General features: G+C 39.3%; 2 protein-coding genes across 3 annotated transcripts in view; both read right to left on the reverse strand.

The window, feature by feature from the left end:
* Positions 1-369: 369 nt before the first annotated feature.
* LOC108698715 (ovarian cancer G-protein coupled receptor 1) lies at positions 370-9,971 on the reverse strand. Its single transcript, XM_018230420.2, has 2 exons — positions 9,737-9,971; positions 370-1,725 (listed from the first exon to the last, which is right to left on the reverse strand). The coding sequence occupies exon 2, from the start codon at positions 1,612-1,614 to the stop codon at positions 544-546; it is 1,071 nt and encodes a 356-aa protein (XP_018085909.1). The 5' UTR covers positions 1,615-1,725; positions 9,737-9,971; the 3' UTR covers positions 370-543.
* A 3,952-nt stretch (positions 9,972-13,923) lies between these two features.
* LOC108698716 (protein Daple) overlaps positions 13,924-17,786 on the reverse strand; it is a 71,325-nt gene continuing 67,462 nt past the window's right edge. For both annotated transcript variants that reach the window (XM_018230421.2, XM_018230422.2), the window contains one exon: positions 13,924-17,093. In XM_018230421.2, the coding sequence (XP_018085910.1) occupies positions 16,158-17,093 (936 nt within the window). In that variant the 3' untranslated portion in view covers positions 13,924-16,157. The remainder of the gene's footprint in view (positions 17,094-17,786) is intronic.

A 17,786-nucleotide genomic window follows, 5' to 3' on the forward strand; every position in this document is an offset into this window, starting at 1 on the left:
CCCTTTGAAGAAACACCATAAAATAAATAAATGTATTCGACTAAAAGTGAATACAGCGTGTAGAGTGTGCTTCCTAATAAAGAAACATGGTTGGCTAACTGAAAAAATAAGGCTTTTCTACAAACTGATCCACAGAAAGACAAACAAATCATTATAATTATTTAGTTTTGATCCCCACCAAAGAATTACCATTCCTAGATATGAAATTCTGTTAATGTACTATCCTTATAGTACGCACTAGATTGCAGGCATGTGGCACTGTTTACACAGCAAATTGAATGAATATAAGTAGAATCATAAACAGATATCTGTTGGACTATCAACTTGTTCCTTCCTAAATAAATCCATTCACAACTGTATTTGAAAAAACATTGTTAATAAAATAATTTTATTTCAATAATAAAAAAACGTTTTTATGTCTCTGAAAAAAAGCTAATTTTATGTGCCCTGCAGATATTAAGTATGCACTTAAATAGCTTTTTGTACTTGTGTGTGATCCTGGGAGAAACCAGTTACCCTGCAAACTAGAACTTATTCAGCACCCTAAACTGAATGCTCTGTGCTTGAAATCTTCTTTTCACATAGCTCTACAGGCTCAATCTCAAGTGGAATTTGTGTTGCAGTAGAAATCTCTGCACTGTTGAATTTCTGTGGTTCCTTCTGTTCATCTTTGAGGCAACTTAAACTTGTCAGGCATGAACTTTTTAATCTAATAAAGTCTTTGTAAGTGTTTTCACTGGCAAAACAGTATAACACTGGATCTGCAACACAGTTGAGGCTGGTTAGCAGCAGCGAAAAGTGGTAAAAATTAAATATTTTAACAGCAAATAAACAATTTCTTTCAAAAAAACTTCGGATGACCACCAGTGCATGGTATGGTCCAAAGCATACTAAGAAGATGATAACAGTACTTAGAACCAACTGCTTGACTTGAAGCTTTTTCTTTGTCTGGGCACCTTTGCTGTTTCCAACTTCCCTAAAAATGCAGCAATAGGAAAACAGCAGTAGAATTATTGGAAAAAGGAACCCAGCAAAGAAGCGATAGTAATTAATATTGTGCTCCCATGGTTTAATTGGATAATGTTCAAAGCATACTATGTGGCTTTCAGGATCTTCGCTGACTTCTCCATGTATGAAAAAAATGTAGCTCGTCATTATTTCCTTGAGCCAGATAATCATGCTAACAGCAAGTGCGGCCTTCATTGTCCTCAGTTTGTGAAACCTGAAAGGATGAACCAAGGCAAGATAACGGTCTACTGAAATACAGCAGAGAAATCCAATGCTAATGTATATATTCTCATACAGCAGAATGCCACATATCCTGCACATTGTCTCGTTGTAGGTCCAGTTATCTTGCTGCAAAACATACTGTAGCCAGAAGGGCAGAGAGAAGATATAAAGAAGGTCAGCCACTGTTAAGTTGCACAGGTAAATACCAAGTTCATTCTTGGCTTTTATTTGTAAATATCCATAATATAATGACAAGCAATTTGCAGGTAGACCAACACCAAGAACAGCAATGTATACCACAGGGAACAGAGTTTGACGTAGAGTATGGTCAATTATACAGAAAGTCAGATTGCTCTCAGGATCATCATCTGTGCTGTTTTCCATGTCACAATTTACACAGTCTGATCTTTTTGTAGCCTTTAGCTGCCATCTTGTTCCAGTGTACTTTCACTTTATACCGGTATCTCTGAAATATTGCCATCAGCTACAATATGCCTGTCAAATTAAATGAGTAGATGTAAATTTGTTTGTTTTTAAACAGGCTAAATATATAAACATTTGTTTCCATTGTTTTATTATTACTCAAATGTCTAGATGGTATCAGGAAATCAGTGATAAGTATATGTCTAGAGTCTGGATATGTCTGTGTACATATATCTCATATCACTTGATGGGGCTGATCCACACTGTGTAGTGCAAATGTAATCATTTATGCATCTTTAGTTTCCTGTGGTCAATTATACAGAAAGTCAGATTGCTCTCAGGATCATCATCTGTGCTGTTTTCCATGTCACAATTTAGTGAGGCAACTTTGGGCGACTATTGAAAACGCATCGCCGCGTGTGCATTAGTGCAGGCGACTTTGCACTGTAGCCCATGGGGAAAAACGCGGAGGCAGTTCGGGGAGATAGTCGTGCAAAAGACGTGGCGATTAGTCGCCAGGCGACAAAACCTCCCTGAATTTCCTCGTCTGGCCTTACCCTTACAAGTATGACACATGCTGGATCGATGTTGTATGGAGTAGTTTTTATTTAATTGGCAAACACATAAATAGCATTTAGTAAGCTTTTCCAAGTAATCCATGTACAGATTAAAATCTTACTCTGATACCATTGACAACTAATCTCAGCCAGTTCTGTCTTCACCACCAAAATCAACAGACCTTATCCTAGAAAGCAAAAATGTATGTGAAACTGGTACAAAAGCATTGAAAAAAAGAATTATGGATGAAAGGACATGAGTGATTTCTTGCCATGTCCAAGAAAAAAAAAGTCACAAATAAACACACTTTCACCTTTATATACAAGAAAACTACATGAACTTGCACACAGTCTAACTCACATTAGTATTGAAACACTTGCAGTCATATGAATTGAGAACAGAGTATTTAATAAAGGAAAATTTTGGACATACGCTTTTAAAATATATTCTGTCACGTTATTTGATAAGCACAGTTGTGTTGTTATTGAGGGGGCAGTGTGTATGACTGAACCTGGGACCAATCTCATGGCTTCTACTGGGGATACCATAGGTAGCTCTTTTAGATAAGGAGAATGGTAAGTACCAGCAGGATGCATGCAAGTGCCATGGGAGGGTAGGAAGCTAGAAGTGGCTACAGTTATAGATGGATATGTGCCAATATATTTTCAGATGGAGCCGCATAATAGCTTTTGCATTTGTCTCTTTACATAGCCTTTGGATTGTCCTTTGGTGTCAGTGATGTTGTTATGGAGTTTTACTGGCCAAGGAGTGCTTGATTTATCTATAGAAACTGCCTAGTTGCTAGTAGCTACAGATGATCCAGGAGCAGCCCATACTGTCCATAGCAGGTAGAATCATTGTTACCATCTTTAAAAACTGAAAATATCAATCTACTTGGGTATTGACAAAAAGTAGAGGCTATAAGTGTCAAAATAAAAACTGTGTAAATAGATAGGCTGTGCAAAATAGAAAATGTTTATAATATAGTATAGTTAAAGGCTGGAGTGACTGGATGTGTAACATAATAGCCAGAACACTACTTCCTGCTTTTCAGCTCTTTAACTCTGTGTTAGTCAGCGACTGGAAGGAGGGCCACATGGTACATATCTGTTCAGTGAGTTTGTAATTGACCTTCAGCATTCAGCTCAGATTCAAAAGCAACAGATATGACCCATGTGCCCCCCCTCAAGTCTCTGATTGGTTACTGCCTGGTAACCAGGGTAACCAGTCAGTGGAAACCAAGAGAGCTGAAAAGCAGGAAGTAATGTTCTGGTTATTATGTTAGACATCAAGTCCCTGCAGCCTTTATACATTACATTTTTGTCTAACTAACTATATTAGAGACATTTTTATTATCTATTTATACAGTTTTTATTTTCACACTGAACAATTCCTTTAAAGGTTTTGGATATAGCTGCCAATACAAAGGAAAATGTACTTGGAAACAGTAGTGCTGTCTGGATACTGAGAAGAGGCTGTGTGCACTGACCCTTTAAGGCTTGGGCCAGATGTAGTAGATCTCAGCCTGTGAAGAAACAATGTATGGAGGTGGCAGCAGAGGAGCACATTTTAGGCCTGTGTTTCTCTGCAGGCCAAGATCCACAATGTCTGGCCCTATCCTAAGTCCCCATAGTGGAAGTGCATGTTGTATAGGAATCCCTTAATTATTTACACATTGTGTTATTTTTCTTATTTCACATACATTTCAAGTGTATGCCAGGTTTCCTAGTTTCTGTGGAGGGTTCCCAAATTTGTAGAAGTGCCTTGTGTCAAAAAGTGTTCCAGAGTGGGGTATGGTTTATTTAATGTTCTGGCTAAACCATCACAGCATTAAAAGATGTTTACTAAAGATCTTTTAATAAAAAAAAAAAAAAAAAAAAAAAAAAAAGGATTTTGCTTTTCCTGCTTAAAAATGTACCTGCAACTAGGAATTTTCCATAGCAAAAAAGAAACAGTACATAATCCTTTTGTCTCTAATAAGTAACCTGTTGACACAGTAGTAGGCAAAGCACATGTCTGGTAACCAAAATATTTCAAATAGCAAAACAGTGAGCATGAAAAGATAGCATGAATCAGCAAGTCAGAAAATCAAGGGGATTACCAAGAAAATGATTATGTTAAGGGAAAATTGCATGCTGTGGGGGATTTATGAAATCCTGCAATGGGCCAGTGAGGTATTCAGGTCAGCATTAAACTGGCTGCTTCAGTTCCATTTGAATGCTGACCAACTTCATGCACACACCCTCCGCAAGTTTGCATAGTTTTATTTGTTTGCCACCAAAGATTGTAACCTTTAGGAAATAAAAAAACAAAACAAATAAAACAAGCAAACTTGTTACTGTTTTGTATTCATTGTTTCTTTTGGATTCTGGCAGTCTCTATAAGAAGCTGGGTATAGACACTCAGATTTGCCTGTCCAGCCCAATTGTGAAACACTAGCCGATTTGGCCTTACACACTGGTATCACATTTTCCAACAGAGGCCCGAGGCAAGCGTTTGTCAGTCTCACAGATATCTGGATCAAGCAAGTGGCCAGATTATCCAATCGGCTGATGCTTTTGTAAGTAACTTATACAAGCATTTGTAAGCATAGCCAACTGAATCCTGCTCATTGGTTACATCAGAGTTTTTGAAACCATGTTTTAAGTGCCAAAAAAATTTGAATCCGAAATTTAAATTCAAACATTGATAAATCAGCCCCATATTGTCATTTCTGTAGTCCAGTTTCAAACAGGTAGTTAATAGGTTCTTAATATAAGAAGCACATGAGGCTATGTTAAACAAATGCAAATGCTTGATGTACATAGTAACATAGTAAGTTCGGTTGAAAAAAATACACACGTCCATCAAGTTCAACCTCTCTATATAACTGGATTCTGGATGGCTGTATTGTTGACCATTCGTCCATACAAAATCTCTCCAGTTCAGTTTAATGGCTGCTGAGCACGGACAGCCTGCTTCAAATCATCCCATAGATTTTCCATGATATTCAAATCAGGAGACTGTGACGGCCATTCCAGATTATTGTACTTCTCCCTCTGCATAAATGCCTTTGTAGATTTCAAAGTGTATTTAGGGTCATTGTCTTGTTGGAATATCCATCCCCTGCGTAACTTCAACTTTGTGACTGATGCTTGTACATTATCCTGAAGAATTTGTTGATATTTGGTTGAATTCATCCGACCCTCAACTTTAACAATGGCCTGAGTACTTGAACTAGCCTCACAGCCCCACAGCATGATGGAACCTCCACCAAATTTGACAGTAGGTAGTAGGTGTTTTTCTTGGAATGCGGTGTTCTTCTTCCGCCATGCAAAGCGCTTTTTGTTATGGCCAAATAACTACATTTTTGTCTCATCAGTCCAAAGCACTTTTTTCCAAAATGACTGTGGCTTGTCTAAATGAGCTTTTGCATACAACAAGCGAATCTGTTTGTGGCGTGAGTGCAGAAAGGGTTTCTTTCTCATCACCCTGCCATACAGATGTTCTTTGTGCAAATTGTGGTGAATTGTAGACCGATGTATAGATACACAATCTGCAGCAAGATGTTCTTGCAGATCTTTGGAGGTGATCTATGAGTTGTCTGTAACCATTCTCATAATCCTCCACATATGCTGCTCCTGTATATTTCTTGGCCTGCCAGACCTGGGTTTTACAGCAACTGTGTCTGTGGCCTTCCATTTCCTGATTACATTTCTTACAGTTGAAACCTCTGAGATAGATTTTTGTAGCCTGCCCCTAAATCATGATACTGAACAATCTTTGTTCTCAGATATTTTGAGAGTTGCTTTGAGGATCACATACTGTCACTCTTCAGAGGAGAGTCAAACAGAAGCACAACTTGCAATTGGCCACCGTAAATACCGTTTCTCATGATTGGACACACCTGTCATATGAAGTTCAAGGCTTAACAAGCTAATTCAACCAATTTAGTGTTGCCAGTAATCAGTATTGCGCAGTTACATGCATTCAAATTAGCAAAATTACAAGGGTACCCAAATTTTTGCATAGCCAGTTTTTTACATTTGATTTAATTTCATACAACTGAATACTTCTTCACTAAAAATCTTTGTTCAGAAAACACCCCAGTACTGGGAAATGAAAGACATACCACTTTTATCTTTTTTGTTGAAAGTGGAGTAAATTATTATGCAGGCTGAGATGGGTTTCCAAACTTTTTCATGACTGTATATTTATACATAGTTATCATATCGCCCCTTAAGCGACTTCTTCAACATGAACAACCCCAACTTGGCCTTGCTTGCTACAGCCAAGTTTATCATCTACATGGACTCCAAGGTCCTTTTCCATAATGGATTTGCCTAGTGCAGTCCCATTAAGGGTAAAAGTGGCTTGGATATTTTTACATCCCAGGTGCATGACTTTACATTTATCAACATTGAATCTCATTTGCCACTTAGCTGCCCAGATTGCCAGTTTGTCAAGATCATGTTGCAAGGATGCCACATCCTGGATGGAATTAATTGGGCTGGATAATTTTGTGTCATCTGCAAACACTGATACATTACTTACAACACCCTCCCTTAAGTCATTAATGAACAAGTTAAATAAAAGTGGACCCAATACTGAGCCCTGGGGGACCCCACTAAGAACCTTACTCCATGTAGAGAATGTCCCATTAACAACCACCCTCTGTACCCGATCCTGGAGCCAGTTTCTTATCCATCTGTAAATTATCTCATTAAACCCAGCAGTTGTTTGTGGGGCACAGTATCAAACGCTTTGGAAAAATCCAATAATCCAATCCAAGATTTCTTGGATAAAAAAATAATATTAGATATGCATGGCAGGGTCTGATTCACATTCAGAATTTTAGGATAATAAAATTGCCTTTTACTCTTTTTTTTCCTTTCCTGCACATTCTCTTAGCTTTATGCTATCCCTTCCTTTCCTTTTCTATGAAACCTCTGACCTACAATAAACACAATTGTTAGTCAGAACAGAGCAGAGAGATTTGTTTCCAATTAGTCAGGCTTTAGACAGGTCTGAATGTGTCAGTTAATCCTCGATCTGCACATGAAAGTCTGATAATGAATGATTTCACTTGCACATGAATGAATCAATAGCGCAGCCTCTTAGCAGCCTGGCCACATACACAGCAGCTTGCTTGAGGAGTATTCATTTGCAAGCATCTGTTTAACCCCTTTATCTGCTGGAAGGCCATATATAAAGCTTGAGGCAGAGTTCATAGCTTTCCTTATTGATGACACTCGCATGAACAGCAACTTGCAGTAGTTTTAATGCTTTTTATTCAGATCCCAGCAAGTGTTCATACTTGAAGAAGGGGGACTGCCCCCCAAAATGTTTGCAGAGATCTGAATTAAAAAGTATTAAAACTACTGCAAGTTGCTGTTCATGTGAGTGCCATTTTGGTTATGGTTTATTGGAGTTATATGGTTAGGGCCATATTAAATAAAGTAACGTGAGGGAAACAGGAGATGCACCAAAAGCACCCAAGACTCCTGCCACATTGGTTTCTCCAGAAATCAGTGCTGTTATGTACAGATTGCTACAACATTGCGGGTATCGGAAGAGCAAAACGGAAAATGAAATGACTTTAACTAATCCCCAGACAAATGTCACAAACACCCAGAGATTTATTTTAATCTCCAGCTGAACTTCATGGTTTTCTGTGCCCAGTGTCGGACTGGGACACCAGGGGCCCACCCAAAAACCTTTGACTAGGGGCCCACCAATTAATCTTAGACCAGGGGCCCCACTCTTAGAACTATTATTCTTCTTCTCCTCACTCAACCTCTATTCTCCTAGTCTGTTTTCTTTACATACTATAATACTATAATCTATTATTCCATCTATTTAGCCACTTTGTTCTCATAAAAATAGGGAATGGCCATGAAATAGGCCAAATGTTTAGCAGCATAAGGGCCACTGACACCTGAGCCCACCAGGACTTTTCCTGGTATCCCTGTGGGCCAGTCCAACACTGTCTGTGCCCTCCTAAAAGGATCTTTTAAAATAACCTCTGATGCAGTTGCACAAGTATTATTAACTAAAATTAAAAACAGACCCAATGATGATCCATTTCAGTGCATATATCAAGCCCTTAACTTACTGGACCAACATGGCCCATTTTCCTCACAACTAGTGGCTAGTGATCCAACCAATCCAACAAGTCTTTCAGGGTTTGCACTTGGTTGACTGAGCTCTAAGGATTTGTTGGATTTAGAGAGTGTGCCTCTACATCCCAGAGCAGTATAAAAAAAATATGGCAGTCCTTTAGTCAAATTTTACATTTTGGGGCAGATTTATCAAGGGTCGAATTCAAAATGTGAATTTTTTAATTTGACTATTTGACTATTTGAGTGTAATTCGACTAGGGAATAGTCCAGATTCGATTTGATTAAAAAAAATGGTCATGTACTGTCCCTTTAAGAATTCAAATTCGAATATTTGTCATCTAAAACCTGGCGAATTGGTGTTTTAGCCTATAGGGGACCTCCTACAATTAATTTGGAGGCGTTTGGTGGACTTTTAAAAATCAAATTATTATTTTTTTTTTTGCCAGCACAATTCAAACAGCCATATGCTGGCAACTATATACGTATCGACTATAAAAAAGGGAGATTGGTGGGTGAATAAATTTAAACCCGAAATTTCAACATTTGAATCTTGATAAATTTCGATTGGTCGTTTTTTTCTTTCTTTCAAATTTCCAGTTTATGGGAGATTATGGGAGGTTTTTATAAACTAGCACTCAGAGCTCGATGCATGCGAGCTCTGAGTGCCAGTTTTTCTTTTATTACGCTGACTACAATTGGGGTTGCCGATCCCTTCTGACTGTGCACCGGGCCAACTTATGCTGGAGAGTCCAGGGTGTGCTGGTGGGTTCTGGAAATTAGGTTTTTATAAACTCCCATAAACTATAAATTCGACCCTTGATAAATATGCCCCTTATTGTCATTTCCATGGTTTAAACATATTCACCCACCGATGTCTCTTTTTTTTCATAGTCGATATATGTATAGTTTCCAGCATACAGCTGTTTAAATTGTTCTGGCATTGGAAGTAGCACAGTACTAAGAATAATACAATTATTACAACTCTCTCTATTGCATCACAAATCAATCTGAGCTTATCTGTTATATGTATGCAACGTTGCATGTGCTCTTGTAATGGAGGCTAAAGAAGGCAAAGCTTCCTACATTCCTCAATTCTGGCAGTGTGTTAGTGCCATTGTTTCGAGATTAGACTGCCAGGAACACAACAAAATGACTGCGTTCTGTAAAGCTGCTCAAACAAAATCATAGACCTGAATTTCAATGAACGATTAATGAATTATTTTAGTTACTGGTAGAACAAGTATTTTCATATAAATGACTGTATTCTATGAAATGCTCTGGTTCTGGCTGTGTCTCTTATGTACAAAACCACTGGGAGACAATTTGTGGCCAGAACATATTATCAGTAGAGGTTTATGAGAATTCTGCAGCTTCCCCAGTGGCTCTATTATAAGAAATAACTGGAGATCAGGAGGGTCACTAACCTCAGTGTTCCTGCCAGTAGCAGCAGCAGCAGCAGCAGATAACCTCTTCGTATTCTCAAAAGCCTTGAACTTGTGCAAACACAATCTACAAACGTTCTTGTGTCTTCCGTTCCAGCCCACAAGTTCCTAGCCATCCCCTTACACAGGTACCAAGTGTTTCCACTGCAGTCTTCTAGCTCCCTGCTCAATTCCTTTCTGCTCCACCCCTGGATAATGCAAATACCAGGGATACATTCTATAAATCCGTGTGTAGGTAGGCAAACAGTGGGACTTTCTGCATTTTAACGTTAATATGTTTAGAAAGATGGATTATTTCATCAGCCGGGATCTCACCAAAGCAAATCCCTCAAGCTTATAGGCTTTAATGCTGTGGGAGAAGGGAATTCACAGTTAATCACAGGGACATTTTGCAGCTACAGAATGTTCATTGATTCAAAACGGTCATATTTTTTTCTAACTATAGGTCTTGTTGACAATGAAAATAAAGATCAAATTAAATAAAAACCCAATGCCTTTTCCGGGTCACGATGAATAAAAACCAAATGCCTTTTCCCAGATAAAACTGAATCCATTTACTAATATAATGCAATATTTTACTGCAAGAATGTAACATAAAAAGGATTGCATCCTGCGCCTAGAACAATTCTTAGAGTTTTGTGTAAATGCTCTAAATGGAAATGTCTCAGGAATGTCCTTTTATTGCTCCTTCTCTGGAAACTTAATACCAATTATGATGACAATTGTTTCTGGCAGTCTTCTGGTTCCTATAGTATAAATTGCTGCTCCCAAAAGATTCTTTTCTTTGTATTGATATCAAAGAGTACCAACAACAGTGCATAACTGCATCTCCTACAGGTAGAACGATATAATTTGAAAGTTTATTTGGGGGGTGTATATATATATATATATATATATATATATATATATATATATATATATATATATATATATATATATACATATACGGGACCAATACTAGTAACTTCTTCTGCAGGACCAAGACACAGAAATATATCAAATGAGCAAGCAAAAGGTCCCAAAAGTAAAGCATTCATGTGTTTATTCCATTCCACAGCATTACTGCCCCGGTGCTAAATCCAATTGCCTCAAGGCAGGGAAGCAGATCGCTTGATGCCAAACTGACTTTTCTTCAAGAGAAACTTTAATTTTAAAGAAAAAATACCTGTAAATCTCTGCAGTATTTCTACTCTGTAACAAATCCAGCTGTACTGTGCTTTGCCATTCCTTTGCTTTACTTATTTCATCACCAAAAGGGTTGATCATCTAGAGGTGCATTTGGTCCTTGAAGGGATTATTGCAGCTCCCCGCTGCCCTTAGTCCTCTTGTTTATTTGCGCTTCAGGAGGAAATTTTATATTTCTGAATGTTAACTCTTCGCATGTAATTTAACTATGAATGACCCTTTCAGAACATTAGTCGTGGAAGAATCTAGGTGGCTTCTTTAAATAAAAATTGAACATCTTATTCCCAGGTATTGTAGTACTGAAAAAACATGCCAAGAAGGGTGAGCATGCAGCAGCAGTCAATGCTTAGCAATGCCTGGAAAACAGGAATGTGCACCTGCCAATCACTGCACGGACCAGTGAGTATCCTGACAAATACTCCATGTGATGCAATATTAACTGGGTTCCTCAAAGCAGATAGCTACCTTACATTGGAAAAAAAATTATATATATTCAATTCAAACTTATTTTATGCTTATTTGGAAATATTGCAATTGAATAGCAGTCTATCCTATTGCCTTCTCATTTTGCCAGACTACAGCAAAATGTATCCGGAATCATCAGTTCACAATATCTTGCATAGGGGCTGGTCTTGCATGCAGGCTACCAGGAAAATCCTTGCTTGGCACTCGACTGGGTGGATAATAATTCCAGAATGAAAAAATGTGGAGGGTTTTAATCTCTGTTGATTTCACAATGTTCAAAAAGGCAATATTTGATACAAAGTGTATACAAGAAAGAATTAGTTTAGGAGTCTAAACTGTGAATAGTCAAGGGAATCCAAGGAGCCTGCTAAGTATATAAGGCTGGTTGGGTTTTTCAGGATGAATCAATGGGAGTGCAGGAGTTTAAGCATTAAGGTGGCCATACACTGGCAGATTAAAGCTGCCACTATCGATCCTTTAGACCCAGGGCTGGATTTCCTATCTGGCCGCCCCTAATCCACGCGGTCCTAGCGCCCACACTGCCCCCCCTCCCCACTAGTGCAAGCGCCAGGGCACTGGGGAGCTGCACGCCCTCCGTGCTTCTCAAAAACCAGCATATTTTGCCACCCACGGCCCAAGCCTTCTGGCCTCTTTAGACCAATGCTCGTGTAGGGACATTCCAACGGGTCTCCCAGATCAATATCAGGACAAATATTTGCAAGAAATCGATCGGGCAGGCTTGATTTTTTTGGCAATTGAGGCCTACATCGGATAGTTGTGTGGTCCTCTTCCAGTCAGTGCCCAATTCCTTCATTGTAATCCGTTCGTTTGATAAAGGGCCAAACGATCAGAAAACCCCCTCACCTGCATAGTTACTTACATGGTAATGTTGGGTTGAGAAATTCAACCCAAGTTCAACTCCAAATGACCACAGTGCGTATTTACTTAGACATATCAATACACTCACATATAAACTATATACACACCATTAGCTATACTAATTGTAGATTTTAGTATCACTTAATCGCTTTGAATATAAGGCTTGTTCAAGAAATCACCCAAGCCCCTCTTACAAGTGTTAACAGGATCGGTCAACACAACATCTGAAGGGGTTGATAAGCTTGATAAAGGGCTGGTTATGCCCGAAACGTTGCTTCATTTGCACAAATTTTTTCACTATACCAGAGTGCTGCTGGAGTTTGTATCGGAATTTGAACTGGACCTGGGCAGACAGAGTCGCAGCTGGCACCCGACGCTACAAAAAGCGGTGAGATTGATTGTGTAGCACTACTCTCTATGTTTGTGAACATCTGAAGGGGTGGCCTCTGGTGCGGTTATCCTTTTTATGCGGCAAACATTCTCCTGCTATCTTTCATATCCTCTCATTTTCTTGTAAAGTTTATGTAACCCCCCTTTTTTCTCAATCTCAATCCAAACCTTAAAAACCCCCTACCCCCCAACCCTACCTAGACCACCCTCCCTCCTCCCCCCCAGCCTGGGAAAATCGGACATTTTTGTGACTCGGCACATCTGCAGTTGTTCGGGACAAAAAGATTACTCCAACTGCGCATGCGATGAAATTCTGATCTGCTTCCGAAGTTTAACGAAGAAAAGAAGATGCAGTGAACTCCCGAGGACAGAATCTGCACGGTAAGTAAAAAGTGAGGGCAATTTGCCCTGGGTACCAAGTAGGCTGGGGGGAGGAGGGAGCAGGTCTAGGTAGGGTTGGGGGTTTTTAAGGTTTGGGTTGAATTCTCCTTTAACCAGTTTAGTTGCACTTCTCTGCACTCTCTCCAGCTCATTTATATCCCTCTTAATGGCTGGAGCCCAAAACTGCACGACATACTCCAGATGAGGCTTCACCAGGGACCTATAAAGAGGCACAATTTTACTTTCATTCCTTAAATGAATGCCCTTTTTATGCAAGACAATACTTCCCCTATATGTGCCAGTGTTAATATAAAATATTGTTACAACAGTGCTGGTCAGTTATCCACCATTCCTACCATCACCACCAAGTAGTGGAGGAAGTTGTCAGGAGAAAGAAAGAGGGCTGGTGTAATGTTCTTCTGGAGAGGAAAAACATTAGAAACTTCACATCACTTTTCTCACATGTTGTGGAAGGACTTCAAGCAGGTCCTGCAAGAAACTGTTCTGTAAGGAAGAATGGGCTAAAATGCCTCCAAGCTGATGCAGGACTAATCAACAATTACAAGATTGTTTAGTCGACCAATACTGAAAGTTAGGGGATTTAAATACCACACACAGATATGCACCATTTTACTCAAAAACCAATTGAAATTTTTTGACACACTTTTGGGACTTAGATGATCTCTATTTCACCCTTTAGGTCAAATCACTGAACATAACAGTACAAAGCTATGTGCCATTCTAGTATTCAACATAAAAATAATATAGTTCAATAAGTCAGTATATAACACACCATTGCAGTGATGTGAATGTCCCTGCCCAGGAATAATAAAAAAAAAAAAGGTGAGAAACATGAATTTCAGCCAATATTGAGAAAAGGATCACACACGGTTTATTATAAAAATTGAATTATTTTTGCACACACAGAGATACTGCATCACTACAGATAGGGAGAGTCAATGACATTAAATGAATGTAATATCCTCCACCATAAATGTTCTATTGGCAAATGTTTTATTGCATGAATGACATAAATGCTACTCTTAACCATATATATATATATTTCTATACACACAGATTACGGTAACATGAGAATATGTAAAGAAAAAAAAAATCAAGGGAGTAATTTAGGCAAGACTCACAATACTTGGTTCGATTCGGTGCCCTTTAGAAACCAATACGCTTAAAGCCACATTTACAACTGCAGAGGAGTGAGAAAAGTGCAGTTTTTAGAATGATTGAGCCATGGTTTTTCTCTCCCAGAAATCCAGTGTCAGAGTACCAAGAAGCAAATGAAATGTGCCTCTATTGCATGCACCTGTCTTTGTGAGTTTTTGTGCAAGTTGTGGCTAGCGTCTTCAGAGTGGGCACGTGTCACTAACTGCATTTCACTTCCCGCAACTCTGTCGTGGCTATTTGTACAACTCCTTGAATTCATTGTTGTGCCCCACAAAATTGAGGCTTTGAGAGTATGAAATGCATCTCTTTCAGGGAGGTGCTCCTCCATACATACACACACCCTCGATACACCATGTCCCTGATGTTTTTATTGGTACTTTTTTGTGCATACATAAACGGGGGAGGGGGAGAGCTTCTTCAATGGGCCCCTTGCAGTCATTGGGCCCCTACAATTATTATGAATGCCTTCAATGCACTGCAAAGGGCCCCTGTAGTCACAACATTCTCTTAACGGCAACCATATTTACAAAAGCCATCATATACATTAATATACATAATATTTACATATCCTGTTACAGATTTTCCAGTGTTCAAATGATCATTGAAAACATTGCAAAGTATGTTCTAGAAGCAACATCAACGTCTCTGTGGCTCTCCTGACAGAATACAGTGGCAGACAATTGGCCGAGATGTGGATGGCCAAGTTAGAGAAGGACAATGGCTATAAATGGCAGGCTGTCCCATCTGAAACTGCAAATTGCATGCATCTCTGGAACTTCCACTATTTATTCATTTACCTAGTGTTTACAATGTGGCAAGCTAGTAACTGGAGATTCAATTGCTAGAGGTCTTGCTAACAATGGCATTTTCATTTGGCTTCTGCAACATAAACAGCACCATTTTGAACATTGCTTCATAACAAAATGTATTTTGATTCATTTCCAATTTCATTGATGACGTATAATGCAGAAACCATCACTAAACTGAGCTGTATATATTTACTGTGAATAGACTGAAGAATTTACATAAAGTGAGTCCTATATCAGTAGTACGGCTCATTAGCAGCACATCAGGGGATCACAGATCTCCCAATGTAATGTCAGCGGCTTTGCCATTTGTAGGGATACACTGACCAATAATCAAGCCCACACCCGTCAGCAGCAAAGGGGTAAACATTAAAATCAGAACTGTTTTTGAGTAACTAGCAGTAGTCTAAAGATCCTTAAATCAGTGAAACAACAATAAATATTTATGATGCCTGGCCTAGCAGCTTTCAAACCTTTAGCAACAAGTAGTCAGTCCAATAAATTAATATTAAGTCAGTGACATTCATACTTCATCGGAAATCTAGCATAAAGCTACATTTTTAATTCATATTCTTCATACTACAAAATGATTTATGCAACTATGACTGATTTATTAGAGGAGCAAAGCAATATTTGCCAAGTACCCTCCCCAACAAATACCACTAAAGAGTACAGTTATAATGTGGGTTAGTAGTTGCCAAACATAACAGTGCTCAGTATATGATCTGAATGGAGCGTGCTCATTGTGTTTGAACCAAGGTGAGCTTTGTCTCTGGATAATGTACGACATGAATTGAGAATGTTAAGTGCATGTTGGTGCTGATAAATGTTCCCTGTAAGCACAACCACAGTGAGCAAATACATTTAACAGAGAACAATCCCATTGTGCGTTCTCATACTTAAATGGTAGGGGTTAAGTAGCACCTGAAAAATAAAATCCGGGAAAATCCAAACTGCTTTCTTTGCATAGGCTTCTCTCAGTTTCGTGGTCATCCATCATTTTAGAAGGAAAATTATATTTGAAACTATTATTCTTAAAGTAAAATCCCAAATGAAGCAACACAAGAGCTGAATGCAAATAGATATATCTAGTCAAACACCAAGCAGGGAAAGTAGCTTCACACACAGCCGTACTCATACCAAACAGTCTGAGGATCAGCACTTGGGTCTGGTGATGCAGGGGTACTTTTTAGAGTTTCAGATTTGTTGGGCTCTTCTTCGCAGACTGGTGCAGGAGAGCAGTCAGGTGATGTGCTTCGAGATTTTCCAGGTCCAGCAGAAGCCAAACCCTGAGTAGCTTCCAGCTCTGGGATACTGGAGATGGGTCGGACTGGTGATACTAATGCTACCTCTCCAGATCGAGAAAGAAGCTTGGGTTTTCCTCTGATGGCACTGTGGCCAAGTGTATAATGCTGCTGTAGGCTGCTAGCAGATGGAGCCGGCTGTGGTGGAGTTGTTTCTTCCTTTGGAAGTGCCAGTGACAGGCGCCGTGAATCCAGTGAACGATATTGACGGTCATCCCCACGCAGCATGTGTTGCATCCTTGCAGATTGTGGCTTTTCTCTTAAAGAAGACTGAGACCCCAAAGGAGTAGAGGATCGGATCATGTAGCGACCAAAATCCTTTCCCACTGGTGTTTCTACGTCAGACTTTTCTTGCATGACTACTTCAGGACCATTTTCTTTGAGGAGATCTGCTGAAGCCAAACTGAATGCTCTGCTCAGTGAGTTACCCCTGCTGCCCATTGCACCATGAGGTGACAGCGCCTGTGGCTCTGGGCTCTGACTGGAAGATGTAGCAGAATAAACATTTGCTTGATGTCGGAGAGAACTGGTTACATTTAGTGGAGCATCCAGCTGCCTGGGATGTGGTTTCACATACTGGCCTGGCTTGGTGGTATTACCAGTTACCTTCACAGTGGGACTCACATAACTTGTAGGCATCTGTGCAGCATCCTTAAAAATGAGCTCAGACATGGGGCTTCTGATGTCAGGAGGGTCTTCTGTCTTTTTAAACAAATCACCAAGCATATCATCTCTGTTGGTAACCATGTCCTAGAAACAAGAAAAGGTTTAATAAACAACTGTAGGACTAGCTTTTGGTTTATTATAAACATCTTTACATTCACAGTCATGGCTTTTTACTTCACAATGAGGCTGAGCTGCAAATAAGTGAGAATATATTGTAGCCCTGTAACCAAACCAGTTTCTCCTGCAGGTGTTCTACTTGCTTGCGTGCTAGAAATACAACGTTGACTTGTTTGCTTTGTGATCTCCCTCAAATGGGTAATATCTGTTGTGTCATTTTTAAACAGAACAGAAATGGAGTAAACTAGTAAATCTATTAAAACCACAAGAAGGCAATATTCACATAAAGCAGTAGGGGAAGTTGTTGAGCCTCAATCGCGGAAAGCTCAAATATGTATTGTCATTGTCGGAATAACCTGCTAGTATCAGAGAATCTCCCAGTGGATTCTTATATGAAAAACTTCCATTAGCGTTTAATTATTTCTGCCGTAAGCCTATATAACCTATTAATTATTTGCCATTGTCTGTCACTGCTGGGTGGGATATTAGGTTCTATAGTGGGCTGTAAAAGGCCCAGTCAGACATTAAGTACCTTTTTCTGAGTGGCTGTGTATATATTAATCCATCCTAATACAGCACATAATGGCTCTTGCTTTAAACCTGACAGAATGTCTCTAGATAACACTCACTCGATTTAAACACAATAAAGTCAGTGTTGAG

Source organism: Xenopus laevis, chromosome 8L (assembly GCF_017654675.1).
Source record: "Xenopus laevis strain J_2021 chromosome 8L, Xenopus_laevis_v10.1, whole genome shotgun sequence".
Classification (NCBI taxonomy): Eukaryota; Metazoa; Chordata; class Amphibia; order Anura; family Pipidae; genus Xenopus; species Xenopus laevis.

Bases quoted from the DNA above. Each gene is read 5' to 3' on its own strand.
- LOC108698715 (XM_018230420.2), bottom strand. From the start codon at position 1,614: ATGGAAAACAGCACAGATGATGATCCTGAGAGCAATCTGACTTTCTGT.